The following is a 21,703-nucleotide window of genomic DNA, read 5'->3' as shown; positions in this document are numbered from 1 at the left end:
AATTATTTTAATTAATTAATAAAGATCACTCTATTCTAAAGTTGCATCTTTCAAAACATTACTTCCCATCTTATCATTTTTGTCTGTCATACACAATATATAATAATTGAATAATAGTATACCATAGCTAGAAATAGCCTTAAAAATCATTGAATATCACCCTAATATTTTCTAGATGAGGGAAGCAAAGCCAGAAGATATTAAGTAATAATTATTTCTTAAATGCCTACTCTGTTCCAGGCACTGAGATACAAAGAAAAATGCTGAAATAGTCTCTTACCTCAAAGAGCTTACATTTTATCTGGAGAAGAAACCATACGTATATTTGGATACATAAAAATAAATACAAGGTAATTGGGAGGAAGGAAATCAGCTATCAATGGTTGGTCAGATAAGGAAAGGCTTAGGTAGCATTTGAGCTGAGCTCTGGAGGAAATTAGATACTATAATAGGCAGATGTGTAGAGGAAAAGCATTTTAAGACATAGGAACAGCCTGGAAGGAGGCATGAGAGAAGAGAGATGAAATGTGAAAGGAACAACAGCAAGCAAGTTTGGCTGGACCATTAAGTACATGAGGAGTAACATATAATAGTTTGGAAAGACCTGTTGTAGTCAGATTTTAAAGAATTTTAAGTGCCAGAGGCAAACTCTGATGGGATAGATATCATCCTATTGCTGGTGCTTCCCATTTAAAAATCAACCAACATGACATTATTATCTCCTAATCATAAACATTTACTAAATTACCAAATAGAGGGTAAAACAGTGATAACTAAAAACAGATCATTCCACTCACAAACTTGAGACACTGAAGCATACATTAGATTATATACTCCTCAAAGGTTAGGTTCCATTTTTGTTGTTGTTATTTCACCTTTGCTGAATCCTTTCTGCTCAGCAGAGTGCCTGAAACATAAAATTTACTTAATAAATATTCATTGACTGAGTCACTAAAAAAAAAAATAAAATACACACATTTACAAAATCATAGTAGGGAGGCATGTGAGTCAAGGGTAACTCAAAACTTAGGAATGCAGACTTTGATGTTCTTTGTCACCCACAATGAAGAGTCATCTGTGCAACACTTCACCAATGGGTATGGTTTCTCCTTTCTGAATCTCTACATTCTCCTGCTAGATAGATCTACTTGTTTCCCACCTTCTCTTCTGTCCTGCCAAAGTGGATTGAAGGTCTTTCAGCAAAAGAGAAACAGTAGCCTGAAATCTGTAGAGCTTTTCAGATAATCTTCTTTGCTGTGTCCAGAGGGATTTTGATCCCAGGACAAGCAACCTCTAAGGTACAGTCCTGGACCATTTTTATCAGACAGTCTCTGTCCTCAATTCAGAAATGTCTTCTTAGCTTTGCTCCAAACTCATCTTTTCCAACTTGAAGTTATCTTTTTATGGGCTGAGGCATATTCTCAGATATGACCAGAGGCCTTTCACTGATACACATCTATCTCTGAAGGCATAACATTGGCCAACTGTGCCTTTTCAAAGTAGTGTCTTGTATTAAATGATTAATTTCTGGCTTAGGGTGATACATACATACATACATACATACATACATACATGCATACTTACATAGCTAGATACACAGATACATAGCTATAAAGATAGATACATTGATACATAGATATATACTAAATGAGTAAAATCATTATTTCTGCCAGCAACATCATAACTAGGAGATATATATGCATATATATATATATATCAACATAGTCACCAAACATTTGTCAGTTTCTTCTCTATCAACCTCAAAGTCTTAAAGCACAAGTTTAGAAATATAATTCCCACGCTCCACTCAGTCAACTCCAGTGGGCTTCCTATGGGCTCTGGGATCAAATACAAAATCATGTTTGGCATTCAAAAAAATTCATAACCTAGCTTTTTCCTGCCTTTCCATCCTTCTTATACCTTACTCTCTGCCATGTACTCTTGGATCTCGTGGGACTGGCTTCCTTGCCGTTTCACTAATAAGATTCTCTTATTTATTAACTTTGAGCATTATTCTTGGGTTATCTCCTCAAGCCTGAAATACCCTGTCTCCTCAGCTTCCCTCTATTCCTTTAATCCCTATTAAAGTTCCATCTTCTACAGGAAGCCTTTACCAGCCTCTCTTAATTCTACTGAGTTTTCTCATTCAATCATTTCTTATTTATCCTAAATATTATGTGTTTGTGAATATTTGTTTGCTTATCTCCCATTAGATTGGGAATTCCCAGTAGGCAGGAATTGCTTTTTTCCTCTTCCTATATCCCTAGCACTAAGCATAGTGCTACTCAATAGATATTTATCAACTGAATAAAATCCTCATATCTGTCCTTTACAAATTAGATAGCTGGAAACAGAACTTACCAACCATTTTTACTCTGTGAATTCACAGGTTGGTTTTTCAGTATTTCTCTCACAAATATCCTTCCTTTCCCTTTCTTTTAATCAAATTATCTAAATCAGAAGGATATCTTTTAGGTCATTCTGAAAAAAGAAGAAAAAGTGGGTGTAAGAGTCTATATTCATTTATTTGTCATGTCATAGTTCTACTTCAAGGAAAATGCTTTGTAATCATAAAAAAATGAGCTACTTCAAAGCATAATATCTTTCATGTCAGTGTGTGTATGGTTTTATTTTAGAGTTTGTGCTTCCTATGAGTGTGCTCTTACAACATTGACCAATATGGAAGTGAATTTTGCATGATAATAAGAATAAAATTTTAAAAAACAAATATGAACTGCTTTAATTAGTCTGTACTATTCTCTGGCTCCCAAAGACTTCTTGCATTAATCCTTCCTTCACACTTTTGCCCATATTTGTCCTTGTCCTTTTCTCCAGAATTCCTACTTTTATTGTTAAACCTGACAAATTCTGACTCTTTTCTACAGCCTTCGCTAATATCAACTTTCAGTAATGACCTCCAACACTTAGACCTCAATAACTGTTTTGCAACTTTCTTATGCATTTATCTGTGAAATTTTTTATTACATTTACCTTTGTGTATGTATTTTATCCCCACAGTTAATAGTAAGTTCCATGAAGTTATAGACTATGTCTGATCTGATTTCTGTATCTCCCTCAACACCTAGGAGAATATTTATTAAAATCTATTGCTAATATGTAATTATTCCACAAAAAGTATCATATTATATTATGGGAGTAAGTTAATTCCAAAGGAATTAGGAAGTTGATGAAACAGTGTTAGAGTGGGGCATCTAGCATTAAAGAACACATAAGTTATATATTAATGATTCTATGACAGACATGTTAATTAGAGCAATGCTACTTTAAAATATTTATAGAATTAGAAAGAAACTATTAGTTATATTTCTCTGCAACTTTTTGGAGAAAATAGGCTCTCTTACCTAATAACCCCTGTCTCTACAAGAACATGGTCTTGTTCTCTCATTTATTTTTTCCCAAAAAAGAAAATACCCAACTCTATATATGATATAGTCACTTAATAGATTTCTAGGGGGCAGCTGGGTAGCTCAGTGGATTGAAAGCCAGGCCTAGAAACAGGAGGTACAGGTTCAAACCTGACCTTAGACATTTCCTAGCTGTGTGACCCTGGGCAAGTCACTTAACCCCCATTGCCTAGCCCTTACCACTCTTCTCCCTTGGAACCAATACACAGTATTGATTCTTAGACAGAAAGTAAGGGTTTTTTTAAAAAATAGATTTCTATTCTGGAACTAAATGAACAACTGGTTTATAGTTCTATACTACTTTGTATAATAAATAGAAATAAAATAATTGATCAATAATGTTAACTTATTAAAAACCAACCAGCTAATTAAAATACTTAACAAATTAACTTGAGTGATCTTTAATTTAAACTTATCACTATGCATCAATTAATAAGCATTTATTTAGTAGCTACTATATTACAGGTTTTGGAGAGACAAAAAAAAGCAAATAGTTTCTACATTCAAGGACCTGACATTCTATTTGGGGATACAATGCATAGATATATAAGCATATAGAGAACACATATAAAAATATACACCTCATTTTGGAGAGAGGTTGTTTTCAAATTTAAGGAAGCATAGAAGACTTCATAATGGTTTCTTTTCTGGATTTGAGTCTTGTAGTAAACCAGAAATTCCAAGAGACAGAAAAGAAATGATGAGGAAAAAAAAATAGTGCAAAGGCAAGAGATGGATGATGGAGCATTATACATACCAAAAAGAATGTAGCTTCGTTTTGATCCTAGGTAATGAGCAAAGAAGAAAAAAACAAGAATAGTCCAGATTTTTGAGAGAGAGACAGACAGACAGACAGAGAGACAGAGACAGAGACAGAGACAGAGAGACAGAGACAGAAGACTTGGGGCAATAGAACACCATATTTTATTAAGTAGAGGAATGATGTCAGACCCTCATTTCAGGAAAATCACATTGTCAACTTTATATAAAGATCAGTTAGAGCAGATAAAGCTGTAAACAAGGAGAATGAAGAGGAGATCACTGTAATAGTCCCAGCAAGAGGTTATGAGAACATGAATTGGATGACTTGTATGAGTGGAAACGAGGGGTCATCTGGAGGAAATGTTTCATGAGCCCTTTCAGGAGAATTTAAGCTTCTTAAGATTGGGAACTATAGCATAACTTTTAGGGCTGGAAGAGATTTAAAAGATTATCTGATCTAATCATACTTCACACATACTATTTCAATGACTTCCTATCTGGTTTCTAGTCCATTTCCATAAAATTGTCCATCAACCAACTAGCATTTATTAACTATCTATTCTTTTCTGAGCCATATTCTCTAAGATCTAACAGCACTCAGGCACTAGAGTTACAAAGAAAAAAAAACTACTTTCAAGGATCTTACATTTCATATGCACGTATGTGCTACAGAGGTATTCCTAAAATATGGTTCTCACCCTATCATTCCCTTGCTTGAAAAATTCCAGCAACTCCTTACTTCCTCTAAAATTTGGCAATTTACAATCATTTACAATCTGACTCTAATCCACCTCTCTAGACCTAGCACACATTACTCCCCTTCATGCAACTCATAGGCCAGTCAAACTTCCCTATTCCTTATACATCATATTCCCTGTCTCTTATCTCTATATCTTTTCACTGGCTGACTCCCATGATTACAATTCCTCTTTCCCTCCTCCTCTTAAAATATCTAATTCCTATAAAGTTTAGTTCATATTCCTATATGAGCCCTTTCTCAATCCCCAAATCACTATAGTCCTCCACCCCCAAACATTGAATATTTACTTTGTTTAGAAACAGTGTGGCACAATGCAAGAAAGTTAACCTTGGAGTTAGGACAACTTGGGTTCAAGTACAGCTTTCGACCTTACTGTTTGTGTGATTTTGGACAGCTTAAGTTCTATGTGGCCCAGGAACCCATCTAACACTAGAAATTGAAAAGAAGGTGCCAATTTCCATTTGTAAATTTGTAAATCATCAAGATTTCTTAATACCAATAAATCACAGGTTTGGTCCCTCCATATTCCTATTTACTTAGCATATATTTCACCTTTTCTAAATTTTGTACAAGTTTTTCTCCTAAATAGGCTATAAGAATCTTGAGGGCAGAGACTTTTCCCCCCTTTCTATTCCCAGTATGTTTCAGAGTGCCTGGAATATAGCAGATACTTAATAATTCTTATAAAACACATAAATGAATTATTGAACTAATATCCTAATTCTACAGAAAAGATAACTAGGGGCCCAAAGTAATATGACTTGACCAAGACCACATACCTAAATAATGGCAGAAATGGCCTAGAATGCTAATCTCCTTATTCTTAGTACAATACTAGACATCAATCTCTTCTTTTGTATCTTTCCAGAGTTTCTAGTGCAATTTGCTATGTACAACTGATAGTCAATATATGATGTGAATTGACTTTCTCCACAACTATTTTGATTCTCTCTTCCCACAATGGCAGTTTTACCATTTCTGAATGTTAGCCCACCATACCTTAGCACATTTATAGTATTCATTAGTCCTAGAGACCTCTGGTAGTGTGCATAAAGGATATTGTCCTCTTTTTTCTCCTAGTCTTTGGTAACATTCTGTGGGAATCTATGTTTATGTAGTAACTTTGAGTATGTTTGCTGCAGTGAGACTTTGTTCTGCCAGCTTAGTGATATAGGTAGGAGGGGGAGACAGGGATGAGTATAATTAGAAGTTTGGCAGGCAAGAGCATTGGGAAAGGAAGTATGGGCCACTCCAGTGAAAACTCTGATGGTTTGTTAAAACCTTACAGAGTGGGAAAATGGAATGTGTTATCATATTAAGTAGAAGTTCTCAGATCGCCCCAAATAATCAGCAAATATGCTGATATATTTGCTATACATTTATTATTATTATTTTATATTTTGTGTATTTGCACAAGAGTAATAAATCATTGACTTTAAAATAAGAAAGGTTTATAATTAGATATGTTATCTATTTTACTAAAATTTGATAAAATTTTAAAACTAACTATATGACATGGGGGTGGGGAATAGCTCCATTGTAATATCTCAAAGTATCCACTACTGCCCTGATGTCCATGAGAGGACTATATGTTATCCATTTGCTAACATGTTAACATCATTAGAATTTCTGATGCTATCCAAAAACCAAGTCAAATGGCTAAATACAGTCTGTTTAATATATGAGCTTCAAGGCTATGTTAAATGAGAACTTCTCCAGCTTCAAATGGTTTCATTTTCTATTTTAAATTCCAAATCTAAGCTTTTGCTCATAGCAAGTACCCCCAGTGTCTCATTGTGTCAAGGGGAAATATCATGCCCAATAAAACAACCAAAAAGCTTCCTTGTTGGTTCAACTGAAGAACTAGGGAGATGGTTATATTTAACCCCTAGTTCCTCCTTAGGGGGAAAAGGGGGAAAGGAGGGAGAGAGAGAAAGACAGAGAGAGAGAGAGAGAGAGAGAGAGAGAGAGAGAGAGAGAGAGAGAGAGAGAGAGAGAGAGAGGGAGGGAGGGAGGGAGGGAGGGAGGGAGGGAGGGAGGGAGGGAGGGAGGGAGGGAGAGAGAGAGAGAGAGGGAGGGAGGGAGAGGGAGAGAAAGAGGGAGAGGGAGAGGGAGAGGGAAAGGGGGAGACAGAGAGAGAGAGAAAGAGAGAGAGAGAGAGAGAGAGAGAGAGAGAGAGAGAGAGAGAGAGAGAGAGAGAGAGAGAGAGAGAGAGAGGAAGAGAGAGAGAGAGAGGGAGGGAGAGAGAAAGAGAGAGAGAGGGAGAGAGAGAGAGAGAGTCCATTTGAGTTATACCTTGGGTTTTTGGCACTCACTGTAACTGAATAGTCAAAGGGAGCCCGGTCAGACATTCAGGATTTATAAATTGAAACTCACACACACAATGAGGATCCAGAGGGAAGGGAGGATTCTATGTGAAATCCAAAGACAGGAGACATGTTTTACTATGCATTATAGAGACCAGTTCAAAATGGTTAGTTTTTCTAATATGGAAATTCAGACAGATACACACACACATACCACTACCCACCAAAAACCATATATACATATATGTAGGTATAGATACATGAGTGTGTATACATGTGTATATGTGTTTATATTAAAACATATACTGTGCATACATGTGTGTAAATAAGATTTCTCTATATATGTATATAAATATATATACACATATGCTATACAAATATATAGTGCTCCCCCTGGTGAGCATGGATAATGTAATTGTCTCGTCATTTCATTACATTTATAAAAGAAACATCATCCCTGGGATCCTGTGTTGAGAAAGGTGGGTTCTCCTCAAGTACACTACAAAGCCCAGAGCTAGAAACTGCTGGATCATCAGATCGATAGATTCAAAGATGACTAGGGTGTGTGGGTTTATGCAGTTTAAACATTTGTTCAGGGAGTCTGCCTGAGTAGACTTTTATTGACACCTACAGATCAATGCTAATTTTTGATCATTTTCAACCTACAAAAACCTCTTGACCCAATGGCCACCTTTGGGGCACTTCAAGTCGTCAAAAGCAATCAGAGAAGATGATGTAAAATTGTCAGACTGTTTAAGACTCCAAGAAGCCACAGCTGTCCCCAGGAGCAGGGCTGGGAGGTTAACAGAGAGTCCTAAGTTGCCAGCAGAGCCCCTACCTGGCACACAATTTGCCATATTCCGATGCCTTTTTACTTCATGAAATGGTAAGCTGATTTGATCCCCTAAGGACTCATCTGATTCTTGTACTTAGAAGTTCAAAAAAGAACCAAATGAAAAGGAGGTTAAGCTTGGTGAAGAGATTCGATTGATGAGAGCTAAGTGGCCCCCAGTTTATTAAAGTAACACCACCTTTTTTTTCCTTTCAATCATTATTTTCTAGTGACTGTCCTTGATGGACTGTCAAACCAGTGTGATGGCTTAGGTTAACAGTGAATTGTATTTTGTCTTAATACCAAAAAATATTTCCACACTACAGCTTTAGAATGGGCAAAGAGAGAAAAGCAGAGCAAGTATAAAGTGGTAGACTAGAAGGTAAAAAGATGAAGGAGAAAGAAGATTGCACCTGGAAATTAGACTGAAAAGCTAGAAGGGAAGAAAGAGAGGAAGGTAACACATAGAAAGAGACAAATAATAGGAATGGATAGGAAGAAAAAAGGTAGGAAGGGACATTGAAGTAAGAAAAGCATTGTGTTAGAAAAGCATATTTTTTTCTAAATTAGCAGTGTTAATTCATATCAACTTTTCCTTTATCATAGTTTTGGTGTATGGACGAATATACAGAACATTATCACTGTTAAAGAAAGGCTATGATGATACTATTATGAACTAAGTAGCCAGTCAATTTTAAGAGGAAAATCAATCTGTTGAAGGAATCAATCAGTCAAACCCAGTTATCTGATATGATATAGACAAAGTAACCAGTTGTAAAACTGGTTTTTTTCTTCTACTTTTTAGCTAGCCTTTTTGGCATTTTGTAAAACCAGCCTAAATTAGTTCTAAATAAAACCTCCCCCTTCTTATGTGAGGATTATAGTTTTATTTTTTATTGTCAATAGTTTTATTTACTTGGAATGATTTGTTAACTCTAAAATCATCCATATTATGGCAAGGATTTTTTTATCTTCTTTTTTTCAGTTGCCACTAACCTGTATTTCATATGTATTTGGCTAAAAAAGACAAAGCTATTACAGAAGTGTAAAACTTAAAAATGCATGTATAGAAGAGGTGATTCTTCATCAAAGGAATGTTTTGTGTAACTGTTGAGAAAGAAACATTTTATTATAGGAATTTTCTTCTTAATATAAGTTTTGAATTTTTAAAAGTTTGTTCCCAATAACACCATAAAAATTAAAAATATTAACCTTATTCAGCAGAAAAGCTGATTTCCATTGCACCTTTTGCCAACATAAGTTCAATGCCAAATCTCAATGCCAGGCATGAACTTAAACTTGAATCCTGTAACGTAACTTGCAGTTCATCATTTTGCAGTAGGTGGTGGGTAGGGTTGGGGCCAGGGCAGTTGGAATGCTTCTACTTTCAAGGATCTAAGCCATAAATGTTTATTAAAAGAATCTATAATGAAATCAGTTTTGTTATTTTTTTAATGGTTGCCTTGAGTATGTTGGATGAATGAATGAATGCAGGCTGTTAATCATTAAGTACTCATGTTACAAAAAGTGTTTGATAGTATTGCCATCTAGGGGCTGAATGAAATTCTCAGCCCAGAAATAAACTGTAATTGAGCAGGTGCTGCTATTGACAATATACATATGTTTTTGCTTTATAGCCCACATGCTTTTCATGTTTCTTATGACAAAAGATATCTCTAAATGTCCCCTAGCAGCCAACTCTTTTTTATATATAATCTGTTAGAGGTGATTACTATTTGTATCAGAGCTTATGCTTTTTTGGCACCAATTACCGAATATTCCTAACAAAGAATTATACTTTTTTGCATTATTAATCTTGCCCGTGTTTGCCCTGTTTCACAGAAAACGAATCGTTTATCAGAAAAGTATGTTTGTAATCGGGACTTGTGGCATCTTCACATTTAATATTCATTATGGTCATTCCAGCTCTGTGCTGTATTTATCTAAAAGACCAATCCAGTGTTGTGGAGAAATAACTATTTAAATATTTATCATCTAACTTTTAATATTTAAAAAAAGAGAAATTAATATTTCTGTAAAATTTGTTGCAGAGTCTGGTTGCTTAGCAAATGTTTAAATATTAAAGAATTCTAGGGGTTGGCATTTAACAGTTTAATCAGACTTATTGAAACAGGGAAATTGGCTTCACAATTTTTTGCTACATAAAGAAAATTGTATTTTTCTCTACCTGTGTATAATAGCTAAATAAGAAACATTAAGAAAATAATTCAGACCCCTAACTAAGTATGTAGAAATGGAATTATGTAGTTTTGCTTAAATCAGCCTAGTGGGAAAATGGTTCACTTTGCTTTGATTTAGCTTTTATTATAAATCATTCAGACAAATTGTTATACCATATATCTCTAAGCTAAGGAGAATCACCTTAAGGTAAAATATAGACACACATATTTTTAGCCAGATGTTCCTCCTCCTATTTAAAGCTGTAACTAGCAGTAACTGTGCCTGTGGCAAAATGAGGATGGAGTTGCATCAGAAAGGCGTTGCTTCTCCAGGGAGTCCATCTCTCACTCCCATGGCAGTTGAGGGGCAAGGAATGACCCAAGAGAGGGGTATTACAGTGACAGGGGCAAAGTGGCTGGGACTAGAATGTGGAGTATGGAGCTGCCAGTCAAAACAAAAGGAAGTATGTCCTCCAAAGCAGGAAGAAACTCACTCATTCTGACACTGTGACAAAGGTCCACTTACCCTCATACTGTTACCCAATCCAATAAAATAAAATCTCCCAAGACAAGTGATGACCTGCAATCAGCACACTTAAAACTCCAGAAATCCTAGGTTCATCCCATATAGCATAACTGTGTATGCCATTAAACCAGTTATAATTCTTCCTTAAGTATTCTATTTTGAAGTGATATAGTTATTTATAGTTTTCTCTCTTTCCACATATAATATACATGTTGATACATACATACTACATATATGTTTATATATGTGTGTAACTATATATATATGAAAACATATAAATCTACAATTGAAAACTTATTCATTTGTGATAGGCTTACCAATTACTTAGTTCTTCTGTTTACAAATCATCAGTTCTCTTGCCTTCCTATAAAAACAGAAGACAGAAGTTCCTAAACAATGTTCCTGTACCCACAACCTCCCATCTAGAGGACAAGCTTGATCTATCTTCTGAACAGGGAAAAGAAAGAAGGCAAAAGTCTCAAGCTAATCTGTCAGCTCTCTCCAACAGGCCACAGAGAAGGGTGCCTCCTCTGAGAAGATTCCTTTTGAGTCCCGATCAATTATTGCAGAGTTACTGAAAAACAACCAAGATATTTTTGTGTCCTTTAAATAAGGCACCAGAGAGTATTTGCATGTATTATAGAAAGGGGAGATATGTTCAGTCTGATGAGACTGAACCCTCTTTATAATATATAAATGAATGAATGAAGAAGCATATAAGAAGTGATTACTACTTGTAAGGAAATGTCCTAAACACCGAGGATCCTAGAAAATAGGAATAGTAAGTAGAAAAGTAAGGCATTCCCTGCTCACAGACTAATAGGAGATGAAACATAATAGAGATTTAGGAGACAAGTGAGATGAAAAAACAAAGTGGTCCTTAGGACCCAGAGACAAAGAGAAGGGTAATGCTCCTTCTTTAATGAATTTCACATAATTAAAAACATATATTTACATATGCATATACATATATATTTCTGATGTTGAACCATTTGAAAGTGTTAAGGACTTTGTACATCAGAACTCTCTTTTCCAGATCTTCTGCAGCTGTGGCAAACAAGAAGTCAGGACTTCAACAGTATATGAGGAAGGTGCAATGTTATAATTCCACAAGCGTTGTTCCCCTGGCTATTGGCTGGTAGTAAAGAAAGAGAAGAAGGATGGGGGAGAGATTCCTATTCCCAGACCTCTTGGGCTTGCCTGATGGGAGCAAGTAGAGTAAGATGGGAATTTAACGGATCCCCTCTCTGCTAGGGTTTCTCTCTTTAAGGATCACAGTAGGACAATGTTTTACATATTGTCATGCCAATTAAAATGTGAGTTCCTTGAGGGCAGGGAGAGTAGATTTTTCACTTTGTAATTGATGTACTGTAATATTTCTGTTGGCCTTCTCCAAAGGTACCAGAATTGCTAAAGACCTTGAGAATTGCATTTCTTTGCAAAAGAAAACATGATTTATCACTTGTTGATTCGGGTATATGATTTGGGCATATGGTTTTAAAAGATTATTCTATTACAAAAATGAACAGTATGGAAATGGATTCTGAGTGATAATACATGTAAAAACCCAGTGGACTTTCTTGTCAGCTATGGGTGAGGGTTGAGAAGAGGAGAGGGAGACAACATGATCATGTAATTTTGGAAAACTTATGCATAAATATATCACTCATAGAATTGTATTTCTTCCCAGTTTGTGAAGAAAGGAAGCTAACCTAAGATCAAGATTGGAGGGTGGAGCTTTTTCCTTTTACAGTGGGAGTTTTTGAGATCTCTTGAGGGAGAAGAAAGTAGATGTGAGGGAAGAAGGAGTTCTTCCCAGGATACATGGAGCAGCAGTATGACAATAGCAACCGATGACAGAGACATCTGCAATTTTTATTTCCTCAAAAAAAGTATCAAAGCCCTGTAGTGAGACCATAAAGTGAGAGATAGTAAGGTAGGAAATATAAGTTTTAAGTGCTGTTTTATTTTGGGGGGGATGGACAGTTTTTTTTTTCCCTGCATACTCTCTCAAGTGTCTAGAAAGATGAGAGAACAGAACTGGTGTCCCTTATCCCAGCCACCTTTGAGGTGGGTGTGACTGGCACCTGATTCTAATCATAATCCTCTAGTCTGTGAAAGATTTTATCTGACTGATCCAGTCTCATTCCTCATTAACACCTGTGGTTGCCCCTTTCCTTGTATTTCCTTGTGTTCCATGGTTTGTGGCATGAGGATTCAAGATAGCTATGGAATTCACAAAGGAGATAGTGACTTCTCCTTCATAACTACATTTGCAAGGGCAAAATTACAAGGAATTGGGTACTTCTTAAAATCTACTTCATCTGAGATGAGTAACATTTTATTTTTATGTTTTATCCTCAGTGCTTAGCATAGTGTCTTACACATAGTAAATGTTTAATAAATGATTATTGACTGACTGACTGTAAGGGAAAGAATAAAAGAAGGACCAATCATCTTGAGGGCCACTGCAGTTTCCAGGGGTCTTGGGTTCTGGTTCATGAGCTGTCTCCAGGGAGTTCCAAGAAGATCAGTGGTCCAAGTGGTAGCAGTGGCTTGGCCCATCTGGCACATGCTATTTCCTATTTCTCTCAAAAGTGATGCTTCAAGGTAGCTGGTAGTGGTGATGGTGGACCCATCTGGACAGGGTTTGATTCCATTAGAGGATGGCTGGAGGGACCAGGTTAGAAGCAAATAGAATTGTATCTACTTGTTCCTTTGACTATACTTTAAATTTTTAAAAGAAGAATTAGGGATACTATATCCACAACTTTTAAGGATGACCTGGAGAGACAGTGTTCACATGCTTACAAAATTTACCTTGATATCACTGTCATAGACATGACTACTTGAGCTGAATTAATTATTGGTCTGATACAACACATTAATTTCTATCTTTTAAGTTTTTTTTAAGACAAGAGCCCTGTTTATCATATACTCTTTAAATATCCCTGTGCCATACAGCCTTCTATCATATCCACAAGGGATGCTCAATAAACATTGCTTCTTAATGATGATAATGAAATGACTACCATTCCCTTGTGTGCTTTCACTAGATGATATCAGTCAGTGAATGACCTTCAGATAATGATCACCAGTTTCCAAAAGAAACATCATTAATTATTTATTTCTGTTGCAGGGAACAAGGCACCAGGCTCACCTTTTTGGATTAGAACCATTCACAACCTATCATATTGGCATTGTCGCTGTCAACCTTGTAGGAGAAGTGTCAAGCCCATGGACCACAGTCTGCACCTTAGAATCTTCCCCAAGTGGGCTGAGCAACTTTACAGTGGAAAGGAAAGAGGATGGGCATGCACTGTTACTTCAGTGGTCAGAGCCTGTTAGAACCAATGGTGTGATTAAGGTAATATTTTTCTCATCGAACCATCTTAGTTACTCTCGAAATAAATAACCAAAACTCATGAAATTAACACATTAATTTATTTCCTCCTTTTTAACAACACTATGAGGTAGATAACCCAAGAGATTATTTTCCCCTATTTTACAGATAAGGAAATACTTAGAGAGCCTAAGTGATTTACCTGTGGTCAACTAGTTGTCAGTCAAGATTAGAACTCAACTTTTTCCTATCTCCCTGCATTTTCAGTATGCCCCTCCTCCTCTCAGCATACCATTTTAAGATGACCCCTATATTATGAACTAAAAACTGTGGGATTAACTATTTCATAATATGTTTTTTGCCCTATTAGCTTCTCAGGGCATACCACTATTGCCTCTAGACCCACAGCTATAGAGAGAGAAAAATTCCTGAATCCCTCTTTACAGTTATATATTCAACATATGACTAATACATGCTTCAAGATCAAAATGGATTTTAGCAATTAAAACCGAAATGGGGGGTGGGGGGCAGCTGGGTAACTCAATGGATTGAGAGAGCCAGGCCTAGAGATGGGAGGTCCTATGTCCAAATCTAGCCTCAGACACTTCCCACCTGTGTGACCTTGGGCAAGTCACTTGACCCCCATTGCCGAGCTCTTACAACTCTTCTGCCTTGGAACCAATGCACAGTATTGACTCCAAGAGGGAAGGGAAGGGTTTTATTAAAAAAAAAAAAACTAAATGTGGATATTGTGTACCACCCCTCATTATGCATTCATGGGAAGCAGTATAGCAGAGAGTTAGATACTATGATTGCACATCCCAGAGATTTCTTTGAAGTGAAATGTTTAGATAATGATAGGTACTACTTGCCCTAAGAAGGGTGAGAGAAAAGCAACAGGATATAGATCCCCTTTGATCCTAAAGTTATGAAGGAAGGAAACAAGAATTTTTTAAGCACCAATGCCAGACATCGAGCACTTTACATCCTCAAAATAATCTTGAATGTTAGGTACTATTATTATGCACATTTGACAGTTAAGGAAATTGAGGAAGACAGATGGTGAGTGACATATCCAGGGTCACACAGCTAATATCCAAGGCTTCATTGGAATGCACCTTCCTGATTCCTGGTTAGCCCTCTGGACACTGTGTCACCTAGCTTCCTTTTAGGAGGCAGCTAAGAAAGTCTGGTTCAAAATTTTTTCCCTTTTCAGATTAGTAGGCAAACCTGAAAGGAAACTTTGGGTCAGAAGATCAGACTTAATATTCTATTGCTTTTAGGGCATCAAATAATGATTTAAATGTTTTTTCAGGGATCGTTAGTTGTTTTTTTTTTTTTAAACCATTGTTCCTCCCTTTAGAGAGCTTGCTTTCTAAGTAGACATTGCTGATTATCCCCATTTATGGAAAAATCCAACCTACCCTTCACGCTGCCACCAGGCATGACAATAGAGAGCAAGGATAAAGGATTAAAAAGAAACACAACCAGAAATCATTTCTATATTTTACAATTGCTCTCTTATTCTTTTCTCCCTCCAGGCATACAATATCTTCAGTGATGGTAGCCTGGAATATACTGGCTTATCGCGTCAGTTTCTTTTCCGACGCCTTGAACCTTTCACTCTCTACGTATTAACCCTGGAAGCGTGCACGACGGCAGGCTGCACTCTCTCTACCCCGCAGGCTCTCTGGACAGCGGAAGCCCCTCCGACCTCTCAGTTGGCTCCCACAATCCAGTCTGTGGAAGCAACCAGCATTGAACTGAGTTGGTCTGAGCCAATTAATCCAAATGGAAAAATAATTCACTATGAAGTGATTCACAGATGCTTCAAGGGCTATGCTGGGGGAAACAGGACAACTGAAGCAGATGAGAAAATTGTTTTCACAGAATATAACACCGAAAGGAATACATTTGCGTATAATGACAAAGGTTTACAACCTTGGACTTTGTATGAATATAAAATCCGTACTTGGAATTCAGCCGGTCACACCGATAGCCCTTGGTCTGCAGTGAAGACAAAGCAAGCCCCACCAGAAGGTCTTTTGCCACCTGATTTGGTCTTTGAATCTTTCAATCCCCGGAGACTGATAATTTCTTGGGCCCCTCCAGCACAGCCTAATGGAATTATCCATTCCTATCGACTTCAAAGAAATGAAGCACTCTATCCTTTCAACTTTGATGCTGAGACTTTTAATTATACTGATGATGAATTGCTTCCTTACTCCGAATACAGCTATGCAGTGATAGCTTGCACAGCTGAAGGCTGCTCCACGAGTCAAGTTTCCACCATCAAAACTCCTGAGGCAGCCCCAGCTCTCGTCAATCCCCCCTCTCTTTGGGCTCTTACTGCTACTCAGATAAATGCATCTTGGTCACCACCCCCAACCCCAAATGGAGAAATCATTCGGTACTTCCTGCAGTTTGATGATCAAGAATACCATGCTGGCAAGAATCTGTCTGGGGTGGTTTCCCAACTGCAGCCATACACTCAGTACGAGTTCACTTTAATAGCCTGTACCATTGGAGGCTGCACAGCTAGCAAGACCAAATCTATCAGGACAATGGAGGCGCCACCCCAAAGTATGAGCTCCCCAAAGGTACAAGCCACAGGCTCAGAGTCAGTAGAAATTACCTGGAAAGTACCTGCTCGCCCAAACGGACAAATAACCAATTATGAGGTTAAGAGAGACGGAGAGATTATATATACTGGTATGGAAACTCGCTATCATGACTTGAACCTTTCCTCTGGCAAGGAGTATGGATACACAGTGACAGCCACCAATAGTCAAGGCAGCACCTCTAGTCCACTGGTGAAAGTCAGAACGAACCCTTCCGCGCCATCTGGGATGGCACCTCCAGAGCTCCAGGCATGGAATTCTCAAGAGATCAAAGTGAACTGGGATCCTCCTGTAAAGACCAGTGGTGACATCATTAACTACACCCTCCGTATCTGGGATCCAGTGGAAACAGAGGCAGAAGCCATACACATGAACACAACTCACAATTCTTTTGCCAAGAGGTCATTCATGGTGACCCAATTAAAACCTTTTCATAGGTAGGTATGCAGTTCTTTGGTTCTTAAATCGTTACTGTTCAATCATTCAGCCATATCTGACTTGTGTAACCCCATGGAGTATAGCTAGCTAGCCAGGCTCATCTGTCCTCTACTATCTCCCAAAGTCTGGCCAAGTTCATCTTCTTATTTCCATGACACTATCTGTCTCATCTTCTACAGTCCCATTTTCCTCTTATCTTTAATCTTTCCCAACATAAGGGTCTTTTCCAAATGAGTTCCATCTTCTCATTAGGTACCCCAAAGCACTTAAGCTTCTAGTGAATTGTCAGAATTAATTTCTTAAGTCTGGACATATTTGTTCTTTTTGATGTCCAAGGGACTCTCAAAAGTCTTCTCCAGAATCACAATTTGAAATCATCAATTCTGCGGGTCCTAAATTTCCTTTTAGTCTAACTTTCGTAGCCTACGTTTTTCTTGAATAGTATACCAGTAAGACTTTGTTAAAAAATGAGTGATAGGATGTCCAGCCAGGCTCAAAGATAAATGTACCAGTGTAAGGAAAGAGTTGGATTTCAATTCAGGAACTGCAATCGTTTTTATGTGCTTATGTACAATTATGTGTGAGGTACAAAGGATACAATGATGAATATAGATAGCTATGCCTTTGAAAAGTTTATTAGTCAAGGAATAATATATACTTACAAATAAATATGATGTAATACAGAATATGGAAATAAGAAAGGAAAGATTAAGGCAAAGTTATGTTAAAAATATTAGGAGAAAGGAATCATTCTTAGATGGCAATATTTATAAAAATATATACTCTACTGTAAAATAGTCTCAGTTCTGTCATAGCATAGCCTCTAGAGAATAAAAACTACTGCCTGCATATTGTTAGTAAAGAAAAATTAAATGGAATATATCAAGGTTTTGAAAACTGATTGGAATTCTGGGATTTGTAGTTCAAAACAATGATAAGCATTCTCTCCTGGCCCCAAAAGGAGATTTATACCACTGAGATGTTTGGATGAGAGATAGACTTCAGAAAGGCTAGGAATTCTAAAGAGGGACGAGTAGTAGATTATTAAAAGATAAGATAGAAATGACTACCTGTGCTTCCTTTAAAACTCCGGGCATAGTTGGCTGTGGGAGGGGGTGGAAGGAGGTGAGGGAAAGAACATGAATAATGTAACCATGGAAAATTTTTTCTTAATTACTCAATAAAATAAAATTAATATTAAAAAAAATTTTAATGTCTCTTTGAAAAAAAAAACCCTGGCATACACCTCCTTTACTGCTCACTAACTCATTCCCACAATCAATATTCTCAGCATACACATACCAAAATAAAGTCTTCCTTATAAGCAGGAAGGGAACAAGCATTCATGAGTCCTCTACTTTGTGCCAGACACTATGCTAAGTACTTTACAAATATCTCATTTGACCCTTACAACAACCGTGGGCAGTAGATACTATTGCTTTCCCCATTTTACATTGGAGGAAATTAAGAAAGACAACAATTAAATGATTTGTCCAGGGTCATATGGCTAGTATACAAGGCTTGACTTGAACTCAGGTCTTCCTGAAACCAGGCCCAGTTCTCCATCCACTGTAACATCTGTCTGCCTCATTTTTTTTTGTCATTATTACCAATCTATTGATTGTGAAGTGGAACCTCAGTGTTGTTTTAATTTGCTATTTTTATAATTAATAATTTGGAGTATTTTTGGAAATTGTTGTAGGCGATTTCTTTTCCTTTATTTTAAAACTATTATATCCTTTTTGTCATTTATATATTAGTGAATGACTCAATCGCAAATATTTGTGCCAATTCTTTATATATCAATTTTTAGTTGTTATTGATATTTACTTTTTTTACTTCATTTAAAATTTTTTCTATTACTTTTAAAAACAATTTTAACATTCATCTTTTGAAAATTGTGAATTTCAAATTCTCTCTCTCTCCATCCCTTCTCTCCCTGTCCCTGAGAAGGCAAGCAATTTGCTATAGATTATACATGGACAGTCATGTAAAACATATTGCTATATTATCCAGGTTGCCAAAGAAGAAAGGTCAAAAGAAAAAGAAAAAGAAGGAAAATTTTTAAAGTATGCTTTGAGGGGCAGCTAGGTGGAACAATGGATATAACCCTGAGCCTTCAGTCAGGAAAGCTCAACTTCCTGAGTTCAAATCCAGTCCCCGACACTTTCTAGCTATGTGACCCTGAGCAAATTACTTAACCCCCCATTGCCTAGCCCTTACTGCTTTTCTGCCTTATAATCTTTTGACTTCTAAGATAGAAGGTTAGATTCATTTGTTTGTTTTGTTTTGTTTTTAAATGTGCTGTGATCTGCATTCAGATTCCATCAGTTCTTTCTCTAGAGGTTAAGAGCATTTTTCATCTTAAGTCTTTCAAAATTGTCTTGGATCATTAGACTACTAAGATTATTTTTACAGCTATGATTCTTCATATAATCTTACTATTATGGTGTAAAATGTTCTTCTGATTCTGCTCACTTCACTTTTTAAAAAACCTTATCTTCCATCTTTGTACAGATTCCAAGGCAGAAGAATGGTAGGAGCTAGGCAATAGGGGTTAAGTGCATCTGAGAGCAGACATGAACCAAGTACCTCCCGGCTCTCCATCCATCCAGTTACCTAGCTGTCCCTGCTCACATCATCTTGAATCAATTCATATAAGGCTTCCCAACTTTTTCTGAAACTTACTGTGTTGTATCTTACAATTAGATAACACAATTTGTTTAAATTTCCCAATTAAGGCAGCTCTTCAATTTCCAGTTCTTTGCTGCCACAAAAAGATCCATCATAAATATTTTTGTACAAACAGGTCCTTTTCTTTTTTCATCTCTTTGGATTACAGACCTAGTAGTGATATTGGTGGGTTACATTTTTATAGCCCTTTGAGTTTAGTTCAGATTGTTCTCTAAAATGGTTGGTTCAGTTCATGCTTCCACCAATAATGCATTAGTATCCCAATTTTTCTACATTCCCTCCAGTGTTTATCATTTTTCTTTTCTATTATATTAGCCAATTTGATAGTTATGAAGTTGTACCTGAGGGATGTTTTAATTTGAATTTTTCTCATCAATAAGATTTAGAGCATCTTTATATGACTAGAGATAGCTTTGATTTCTTCTTCTAAAAATTACTTATTCATATTCTTTGATCATTTATCAAATAGAGAATGACTCATATTCTTATAAATTTAACTCAATTCTCTAATAGATGAGAAATTAGGTCTTTATCAGGGTAAGATGCTATATTCCCCCTGCCCAGTTCCCTACTTTTTGCCTAATCTTGACTGCATTTTTAATTTAATGTAACCATAATTACCCATTTTGCATCCCATAATGTTTTCTATCTCTTATTTTATCATAAATTCTTCCCTTATCCATGTATCTAACAGGTAAATTATTCCATGCTCTCCTAATTTACTTAGTATACCATTCTTTATGTCTAAATCATGTAACTATTTTGACTTTTTCTTAGTACATGGTGTGAGATTTCTGCCATATTGTCTTCTAGTATTCTGAGCAGTGTTTATCAAATAGCTAGTTCTTGTCCCCAAAACTTCTTGGGCATTTATCAATCTCTAGATTAATGTAGTCATTTATTACTATATATTGTATGCCTAATCTATCCCACTGATCCAACACTCTATTTCTTAGACAATAACAGGTTGTTTAGATGATTACCACTTTATAGTACAATTTAAGATCTAGTATTAAGAGACTTCTTTCCTTTATTTTTTTCCCATTAAATCCCTTGATAATGTCAATCTTTTTTTTCTTCTATATATACTTTATTACTTTGGTGGAGTCTCTTATAAAATAATTTTTGGTAGTTTAGTTGGTATGGTACTGAATAAATAAAATAATTAAGGTAGAATTTTGATTTTTTTATTATATTGACTCAGCATTCCCATGAATAATTAATATTTTCCAAGTTATTTAGATCTGTCTTTGTGTGAAAAGTGTTTGCAACTGTGTTCATGCAGTTCCTTGGTTTATCTTAGTATATAGAATCCCAAATATTTTATAGTATTTGGAGATATTTTAAATAAAATTTATCTTTCTCTTCCTGACAGACTTTCTTGGTAATATATAGAAATTCTGATGAGGGTTTATTTTGCAACCAGCATTTTGATAAAGTTGTTAATTATTTTATTTGTTTTTTAGATGATTGACTATGTTTCTTTAAGTGTACCATTATATAATATGCAAAGAGTGGTAGTTTGGTTTCTTCTGCCTATTTTTTAAATTTATTTTTCTTCTCTTATTTCCATAGTTAGCATGCCAAGTATGATATTGAAAAATGGCATTGATTATAAGTATCCTTGCTTCACTCTTGATCTTATTGGAAAGACTTGCAACTTATTCTCATTTCAGATAATTCTTTGCTGATGATGACTTATCCAATTTTAAGGAAACCTCCATTTATTCCTATGCTTTCTAATGTTTTTAATAGGAGTTGCATTTTGTAAAAAAAAAAAAATACTTTTCCTACATCTATTGAGATAATCATTTTT

The 21,703-nt window shown here is 36.1% G+C and overlaps 1 protein-coding gene across 2 annotated transcripts in view; it reads left to right on the top strand.

The window, feature by feature from the left end:
* USH2A (usherin) overlaps positions 1-21,703 on the top strand; it is a 327,556-nt gene that overhangs the window by 232,601 nt on the left and 73,252 nt on the right. For both annotated transcript variants that reach the window (XM_056815925.1, XM_056815924.1), the window contains exons 20-21: positions 13,931-14,158; positions 15,676-17,192. In XM_056815925.1, the coding sequence (XP_056671903.1) occupies positions 13,931-14,158; positions 15,676-17,192 (1,745 nt within the window). The remainder of the gene's footprint in view (positions 1-13,930; positions 14,159-15,675; positions 17,193-21,703) is intronic.

The sequence above is a fragment of the Monodelphis domestica genome, chromosome 2 (assembly GCF_027887165.1).
Source record: "Monodelphis domestica isolate mMonDom1 chromosome 2, mMonDom1.pri, whole genome shotgun sequence".
NCBI classification, from domain to species: domain Eukaryota; kingdom Metazoa; phylum Chordata; class Mammalia; order Didelphimorphia; family Didelphidae; genus Monodelphis; species Monodelphis domestica.
This window is presented reverse-complemented; position numbering and strand designations above follow the sequence as displayed.